Source organism: Muscardinus avellanarius (genome assembly GCF_963383645.1).
Source record: "Muscardinus avellanarius genome assembly, chromosome: 18".
In the NCBI taxonomy this organism is placed as follows: domain Eukaryota; kingdom Metazoa; phylum Chordata; class Mammalia; order Rodentia; family Gliridae; genus Muscardinus; species Muscardinus avellanarius.
The window spans coordinates 37,459,117-37,468,237 of record NC_137804.1 but is presented as its reverse complement, the minus strand read 5'-3'; the positions used below and the strand labels follow the sequence as shown (position 1 = coordinate 37,468,237).

The 9,121-nt window shown below is 49.5% G+C and overlaps 1 protein-coding gene across 1 annotated transcript in view; it reads left to right on the top strand.

Moving 5' to 3' along the window:
• Positions 1-1,126: 1,126 nt before the first annotated feature.
• The window catches only part of MAN2B1 (mannosidase alpha class 2B member 1), a gene marked incomplete at both ends in the record, with an annotated part of 33,766 nt that continues 25,771 nt past the window's right edge, over positions 1,127-9,121 (top strand). The window contains 6 exons of the mRNA XM_080715381.1: positions 1,127-1,288; positions 3,126-3,228; positions 3,363-3,536; positions 4,090-4,283; positions 5,988-6,120; positions 6,364-6,509. Coding sequence (XP_080571507.1) covers positions 1,127-1,288; positions 3,126-3,228; positions 3,363-3,536; positions 4,090-4,283; positions 5,988-6,120; positions 6,364-6,509 — 912 coding nt within the window. The remainder of the gene's footprint in view (positions 1,289-3,125; positions 3,229-3,362; positions 3,537-4,089; positions 4,284-5,987; positions 6,121-6,363; positions 6,510-9,121) is intronic.

Below are 9,121 nucleotides of genomic sequence, written 5' to 3'. Positions count from 1 at the left end.
GATTCTCTTGTTTTCAGCCTCCCAAGTACTGGGATTATGAGTATGCACCACCGTGCCCTCCTAATTTAAGCGTGCGTGTGTGTGTGTGTGTGTGTGTGTGTGTGTGTGTGTGTGTGGTACTGGGCATTGAACCTAGGGGCATTTTGTCTCTGAGCTGCACCATCTGCCCTTTTTATTTATTTGAAACAGGGTCTTACAGTGCTGCTTAGGCTCCTGTCTTAGCCTCCCAAGTATTACAGGTGTTGGCCACTGTGGCTAGCTGTGCTTTATTTATTTTTGGTACTGGGGATATTATTATTATTTTTGTGGTACTGAGGATGGAACCCAGGGGCATTCTACCTCCTAGCTACACCCCTAGCCCTATTATTTTATTCATTATTTTGAAACAGAGTCTCGCTGAGTTGCAAAGTGCCTCACCAAGTAGCTGAGGCTGTCCACAAACCGAGATCCTACTGTCTCAGCCTCCCGAAAGCTGGGATTTACGAGTATGCGCCACCACACCCGGCGTTTTAGTTTTCTTATTAGAGGATGGAAGTCTTGGAACTGGATGGACTGATAGAAACTGGGCGGGCATGGAAGACTCAGGCCTCTCTCCCACCTACCAGGTCCTTCTACCTCACTGGAGTGTGAGAGATTCATCCCAGAGTCTGGAGATACCTCTTATCCTCAGCATCCCAAGTAGGAAATGTCCCAATCTCCACCGGACAGGACAGGACCCTCATCAGCCTGCTTATAGCAAAGCTAGGTCCCTCCAGGACCACAGCTGTAAGGATGGTGGGACACTCAGGATCCCATGCATGCAGTCCACAGGTTGTTTTTCCGCTAGGAAAACCTGGTGCCCTTAGGAAAAGCTTAAGCCTTTGCTCCCATGGGGACACAGGCACTCTAAAGCCCCAGGGCTAAATGCTAAAGGTGCTTTGACCCTAACAGTACCCGGAGGGTGGCATACGCTGCAATTTCCTAAACTCCATTGATTGCAGAAGCACCTCAGGCTGAAACCTCATCCCGTGACGCAGCTGGCACCTCCCTGGACACGCCCCCTAAGGCTCCGATTGGTCCGGCCGGCTCTGGGGTGGAGCGTTCGCGCGGCAGTAGAGACCCCGGAGGCCGCTGCCGCTGCAGAGCTATGGGTCCCGGCGAGCTGGCTTGGGTGATCCGCGCTGGCGACTGCCGGGGCGCGGCGGAGCCCGGGACTAGCTCTCGCGCCCTGCGGCCGCCCATCCCGCCAGTTTCCTTTCTATTTTTGTTGTTGCTGGCGGCGCCCGGCGCTCGGGCCGCGGGATACGAGGTGAGCAGGGCCGGCGAAGCCCCGAGTAAGGTCCGGAGGTGTGACTGGGTGAACTGTGGGTGTCTAGTGAACGGCTACTGATGCGACAGTGTGGTCCGAGTGCGTGCTTTGTTTCACTGAGAAGTCTGGCTGCTCGCTTCTGAGAACCGGGCTGCACCCGATCACCCCTGGTCTCCGGCCGCTTCCTTGGACTTGGTCGGAGGGGCGAGGAGGGGCTGGAGAGCGTCTGGCTGAGAGCGGAGCTGGAGTTAGCCTGCCTGCTGCTCCACTCTGACCTCTTGTACTTCCAGCTCCAGGCTTCTGTGCTCTCGTCCTAAAACTAGGCAGAACACCGTCCACTCCTAGGGTGGCTGCCTGCCTCCGCCACTGCTGTGATTATTTCTCCAGGGTGCTAATGAGAGCAACCCTTTATTACTTCAGGGTTGTGCAAAATGGGAGTGATATCTGTGAGAACAACTATGTGCGTGTCCTTCCTGGGAGGACCTCCTTTCTGCACGAAATCGGTGGTAGTTTCTCTAATGCGCTGAGCTCCTTGGAGAGCAAGACTTACTTTGTAAGCCAGGGCTGGTGGCACATATTTCATCTGTAATCCCAATACGTGGAGGCTGAGATAGGAGATAACAACGGTCCTCACCAGCAAACAGTAATTTAGCAAGATCCTGTTTCAGAATAAAAAACAGTCGGCTGGGCTTGGTGGCCCACACTTGTAATTGCAGTACTTGGGAGGCTGAGACAGGAAGATCTCAGGTTTGCACCAGCCTCAGCAACTTAGTAAGGCCCTCTTCAATTTAGACTCCGTTCTTTTCTTTTCTTTTCTTTTCTTTTCTTTTCTTTTCTTTTCTTTGTTTTCAGTACTAGGGATGGAACCTAGGGTCATTCTACCTTCAAGCTACACCCCCAGTCCTATTTTTTATTCTTTATTTTGAAACAGGGTCTCATTGAGTTGCAAAGGGCCTCACTAAGTAGCTGAGGCTGTCCACGAACTGTGATCCTCCTGCTTTTATCTTTTATTTTGAAACAGGGTCTCATTGAGTTGCAAAGGGCCTCACTAAGTAGCTGAGGCTGTCCACGAACCAGGATCCTCCTGTCTCAGCCTCCCAAATGCTGGGATTACAAACATAGGCCACCATGCCCAGTGAGACCCTGTTTTAAAATAAAGAGGGCTGGGGGGTATAGCTCTGAGGTAGAATGCCCCTGGGTTCTATCCCCAGTACCACAGTAGTAGTAGTAGTAGTAGTAGTAGTAGTAGTAGTAATAATAATAATAATAATAATAATAATAATAATGTGCAAAATAGTCTACAGCTGGGCAGACTTGTAAACCCAGTACTTGAAAGGCCGAGCAACTTGCTGAGGCCCTCAGCAACCTAGTGAGATCCTGTTTCAAAATAAAAAATAAGCCGGGCATGGTGGCACATGCTTGTAATCCCAGCATTCCAGAGAATTGCAGTTTGTGGCCAGCCTCAGCTATTTAGTGAGGTTCCTGGCAACTTGGTGAGACCCTGTTTCAAAATAAAGAAAAAAAAAATAGGGCTGGGGTATAGCTTGGAGGTAGAATGCCCCTGGGTTCCATCCCCAGTACTGCAAAAAAAAAAAAAAAAAAAAAAAAAAAAAATAGGGTTAGGTGTATATCTCAGAGGTAGAAAGCCCTTAGGTTGAATCTCTAGTACCAAAAATAAAAATAAATATATACAGCCATATCACCCTGAATGTGCCCAACACACACACAAAGACTTATCTTGTGTTTCTTCCACCTGGCGCCCCACTTCCAGCCTACCTCAGCTCCACGGTTACTAACAGGGTGTGGGTGTGTGTGTGTGTTTGGGGTCCCTGTGCAGACATGTCCCAGAGTGCAGCCAAACATGCTCAACGTGCACCTGGTAGCCCACACACATGATGACGTGGGCTGGCTCAAGACGGTGGACCAGTACTTTTACGGCAGTAAGTCAAGGGTGGGGACTGGACCCTGACCCTATTTCCTCCTGGGGACCTGGAATTTAGAGGGTGGGGGCAGTGCATGTCAAGGAATGTCCCCTTGGCTGTGCCTTCCCTGACTGCCTGACCCCTGTCCACAGCCAGGAATAATATCCAGCACGCTGGGGTGCAGTACATCCTGGACTCCGTCATCTCCTCCCTGCTGGCTGAGCCCACCCGTCGCTTCATCTATGTGGAGATCGCTTTCTTCTCCCGCTGGTGGCACCAGCAGACAAATGAGACACAGGAAGCCGTGAGGAACTTGGTGCGCCAGGGTGAGCCTGCCCCAAGGAAGTGAAAAGAGGAAGCCCACCCCGCTTCTGTTTCTGCAGGCTTGGTTTCTTTGGTTCTGTTACGCCATGTTTTGGCCACGAGTGCATGTTGTTTCACCCGCCTGAAGTCTCTTATTTGGAGAATTTTTTTTCTCTTTTGGTACTGGGGATTAAGCCCAGGAGCCCTTTACCACTGAGCCACATCCCTAGCCCTTTGTATGTATGTATGTATGTATGTATGTATGTATGTATGTATGTATTTATTTATTTATTTATTGAGACAGGGCCTGGGTAAGTTGCCCAGGGCAGTCTTAAACTTGTGAACTGCCTGCCTCAGTCTCCCAAGTAGCTATTTGGAGAACTCCTATGTACCTTGCAAGGGTCCACTTCTAGTGGCTTCTCAGAACAGCCTGCCTTGCAAGGAGCCTTCTTGGCCAAACCTTGCTACACTGGCCTTGGAGTACCCACGCTGCCTCCCAGGCAGGCCTTCCCACCCCAGCAACACACATCCTGTCCAGTTCCTAACAGCTGCCACGGCCTGCCATTCCTTGCTCAGGGCGCCTGGAGTTTGCCAATGGAGGCTGGGTGATGAATGACGAGGCAGCCACTCACTACGGTGCTATCGTGGACCAAATGACACTCGGGCTGCGCTTCCTGGAGGACGCATTCGGCAACGACGGGCGCCCCCGTGTGGCGTGGCACATCGACCCCTTCGGTCACTCTCGGGAACAAGCCTCCCTGTTCGCCCAGGTACTACACAGACCTCCCTTGGGCCCGCCTTTCCACTGAATCCACTTCTCCCTCAACAGCTCAAGCCCTGGTGTTTCCCTGCAATCTTGCACAACCAGCCCCCAGGGTGAATTGAGCCTGGTGGATAATGTGCCTTTTGCACTGTCCTTAGCCTGGCAGTGCCCCATCCTATGACTGGCCCTCCTAGAACTCTGGCCCGTCCCAAAGGTGAGGATCTTGGCTCCTCCACAAACTAGGTGGCAGGCCAGGGCTTACCTTGCTTTTCCAGCTGGTGCTGGGGATGGTACCTGGGGCCTCATGCATGCTAGGCAAGAACTCTACCACCGAGCTACAACCCCAGTTCCCTACCTGCTTTTACTTTATTTTTTTGCAAAATGGGATTGAACCCAGGGGCATTCTACCTCTGATCTACACCCCCATCCCCCTTTATTTTGAACCAGGGTCTCACTAAGTTGCAGAGGGCCTCACTAGCTGAGGCTGGCTTTGAATCTGCAATCCTCCTGTCTCGTCCTCCCAAGTCCTGGGATCACAAGGTGCCACCATGCCTGGCTTCCTACCTGGTTTTCTAATCAGTTTCATTATGCGTGTGCTCACTGATCTATGTCTTCAGGCTGAGGAAGAAGGAAGGCCTCATTACGGCTTTCACCAAGCTGGGGACGGGGAGGGTTCTGACTTTTTGCCTGCATCTTCCCTCCTGTTTCTACCCAAGCTTGGGGATAAACTGGAGGCCTCCTTAGTTTCCCTCCCTCCCTCCTTTCCTTCCTTCCTTTCCTTTTTTGTGGTACTGGGGATTGAACCCAGGAACATTCTACCTCTGAGCTACACTCACAGCCCTATTTTTTTTTTTTTTTTTTTTTTTTTGGTGCTAGGGATGGAACCCAGGGGCATTCTAACTAAGAGCTATACCCCCAGCCCTATTTTTTTTAATTATTATTTTGAAACAAAGTTTCACTGAGTTGCTGAGGGCCTTACTAAGTAGTTGAGGCTGGCCGAGAATCCTCCTGTCTCAGCTTCCCAAATTCTGGATTACAAGTGTGTGCTGCCACGTCCGGCTCCCAGCTCTATTTTTTATTCCTTTTTTTGTAATAGGGTCTCACTAAGTTGTGGAGGTCCTCACTAAGTAGCTGAGGCTGGTCTTGAAACTGCGATCCTCCTGTGTCAGCCTCTCAAATACTGGGATTTTAAGTGTGTGCCACCAAGCCTGGCTCCCCTTCCTTCCTTTCCTTTCGTTTTCTTTGCTACCTGGGGCTTGAACCCAGGCACATTCTACCTTCAGGCAACACCCCCAGCCCTTTTTATTTTTTATTTTTTGCGGGTTTGGGATGGAACCCTGGGGCATTTGACCTCCAAACTACACCCTCAGCCCTATTTTTTATTCTTTAATTTGAAACAGGGTCTCACTGAGTTGCAGAGAGCCTTACTAAGTAGCTGAGGCTGTCCGCAAACCGCGATCCTCCAGTCTCAGCCTCCCAAATGCTGGGATTACAAGCGTGCACCACCACGCCCAGCTTATTTTTTATTTTGAAACAGGATCTTGCTAAATTGCTGAGGCTGGCCTTGAATCTGTGGTCCTCCTGTCCCAGCCCCCGAAGGACTGGTTCCACTTCCTTTGTACCTGAGCTCTGACCTGTCCTTCCAAAGCTGGGTGGAGCATGGTAGTGAGGGCTGCTCTACCCTTAGATGCCCCTCCTGCTCTACCCTTAGATGGGCTTTGATGGCTTCTTCTTGGGGCGTATCGATTATCAAGATAAACTACTGCGGTGGAAGAACCTGGAGATGGAGCAGGTGTGGAGAGCCAGCACTAGCCTGACGCCCCCCACGGCTGACCTCTTCACTGGTGAGAGGGTAGAGCGGGTGCAGGCCGACCAATTACAGAGATCGCCAGGCTCAGAAGGGCTTGACTTAATGATCTGCAGTTACGATCTTAAAATTATGAATAATTTGCAAATGAGGTAAGTGCTTCTTCCTTTTGCACCTAGCCTATAGATTCTGAAGCCCATTCTGGGTGGGACATGGCAGGCTTGGACACCGGGGCAGGTCTGGGGTGCTGGGCACACCCTGAACCTGGTGTGGCCTATAGGTGTGCTGCCCAATAATTACAACCCGCCGGAAAGACTGTGTTGGGATGTGCTATGTAAGGACAAGCCCATAGTGGAAGATGCCCGCAGCCCTGAGTACAACGCCAAGGCGCTGGTCAATTACTTCTTGAATCAAGCTACTGAACAGGTAACCTTGATGTCCAGAACCTGACAGGCCAGTGTGCACCGTGCACTGAGCCCTTCCCATGTTCAGGGGAGCCTCTGAGGGCCATGAGAACGTGTCCTGAATGGTCCTTATGCTGCCCTTGTCACCGTTTCCCCCTGGGGTTTGCCATTCCTGCAGGAGTTGGGAGCGGTGGTGAGTGCCTATAATATAGCACCCATGAGGCTAAGGCAGGAAGCTCACAGCTCCAAGGCAACTTAGTGACAGTCTGTCTTTAAATTAAAAATAAAGCCGGGCGTTAGTGGCACACGCTTGTAATCCCCCGCGCTTGGGAGGCGGAGACAGGAGGATTGCACAGTTTTGTAGTTAGCCTCTCTGGCTTAAAAGACCCTGTCTTCAAATTAATAATAATAATAATAATAATAATAATAATGATATAATAATAATAATAATAATAATAATAATAAAAAAAACGGTCTGGGAGTGTAGCCCGGAGGTAGAAGGGCTTCCAGGAACCCCAGTACCATCAAAATAAATAAATAAATAAATAAAATAAAATAAAAATAAATTAAAAATAAAAAGAGCTGGGGATAAATCTCAGTGGCAGGGCACTCCTGGGTTCCATCTCCAGTGCCACAAAACAGAAACAAAAACACACAAACAAGAAACCCTGAGCATAGTGCTGCACACGCGTAATTTCAGTACTTGGGAGGCTGAGCTAAGGATGCCCTCGGCAACTTAGCAAGGCCTTCAGTAACTCAGTGAGACCCTGTTTCAAAACAAAAAATGAAATAGGGCTGGGAGTGTAGGTCAGGGGCAGAATGCCTCTTGGTTCAACCTCCAGTTCCAAAAAGAAAAAAGAAAAAAAAAAAAAAACAGAAAAGAAAAAAGGATAAAAGAAAATTAAAAAAAACCAAGAATGCCTGAGACAGCATGTGACAGCACCTCTGTGCCTCCTCTTAGTGGCCCCAGAGAACAGCTTGGCACTCACTGGACATTTCATCCTATGTCCTTCCCATGTGCCACAGCCCATATTTTTTGTATGTCATACTGGGGATTGAATGCAAGGGCACTCCAGGCTCCCACATATATTCTCTTTTTGGGGGAGGATACTGGGAATTGAACCCAGGGACATTCTACCTCCAAGTACACCCCTAGCCCTTTTTAAATTTTTTGTTTTGAAGCTGGGTGTGGTGGCGCATGCTTGTAATGCCAGCATTTGGGAGGCTGACACAGGAGGATTACAGATTTGTGCTGGCTTCAGCTACTTAGTGAGGCCCTCCACAATTTAGTGAAACCCTGTTTCAAAATAAAGAATTAAAGCTGGGCGTGGTGGCGCACGCTTGTAATCCCCGCACTTGGGAGGCAGAGACAGGAGGATCTCGCAGGTTCGAAGCCAGCCGCGCGCTGGCTTAGGAGACCCTGTTTCCAAAAAAAAAATGTAAAAATAGGTCTGGGAGTGTAGCCCGGAGGTAGAAGGGCTTCCAGGAACCCCAGTACCACCAAAAAAAAAAAAAAAAAAAAAAAAGAATTAAAAAAAAAAAAAAGGCAGCTGGTCGAGGTGACGCATGCTTGTAATCCCAGCATTCGGGAGGCTGAGACCGAAGGATCGCAGTTTGCGGACAGCCTCAGCTACTTAGTGAGGCCCTCTGCAACTCAGTGAGACCCGGTTTCAAAATATAGAATAAAAAATACAGGGCAGGGGCTGTAGCTCGGAGGTCGAATGCCCCTGGGTTCCATTCCCAGACCTGAAAAAAAAAAAAAAAAAAAAAGGCCAGAGATGTAGCTCATTGGTAGAATGCCCCAGGGTTCAATCCCCGGTCCTGAAACAAAAAATGTTTTGAAACGGGGCCCCTCTAGGCTGAGAATCTTGCTAAATTGCTGAGACTGTTCTTGAACTTGCGATCCTCCTGTCTCAGCCTCCCAAGTCCTGAGATTACAGGTGTGCACCCCATTTCTGGTTTTGACATATACTTCTGTGTGTGTGTGAGTGTGTGTTACTGGGGATGGAACCCAGGGGCTTTCTACCTCTGGGCTACACTCCCAGACCTATTTTATATTTTATTTGGAAACAGGTCTCCTGTTTGTTGCTGAGAGCCTCACTAAGTAGCTGAGGCTGGCTTCGAACCTTTGCGATCCTTCTGTCTCAGCCTCCTAAGCACTGGTATTACAAGTGTGCACCACCATGCCCAGCTCTGACATATATTCTTTTTTTTTTTTTTTTTGTAGTACTGGGGATGGAACCCAGGGACATTCTACCACTGAGCTAAACCCCCAGCCTTATTTTTTATTCTTTATTTTGAAACAGAGTCTCACCGAGTTGTAAATGGCCTAAGTAGCTGAGGCTTTTTTTTTTTTTTTTCCTTTTTTGTGGGTCTGGGGATGGAACCCAGAGGCATCTGACCTTCGATCTACATTCCCTGCCCAATTTTTACTCTTTATTTTGAAACAGTGTCTCACTGAGTAGCTGAGACTGTCTGAGAACCGCAATCCTCCGGTCTCAGCCTCCCAAACGCTGGGATTACAAGCATGCACACTGCCTGGCTGTAGCTGAGGCTTTCTGTGAACTGTGATCCTCCTGTCTTAGCCTACCAAATGCTGGTATTAAAAGAGTGCACCACCACACCTGGCCTGAC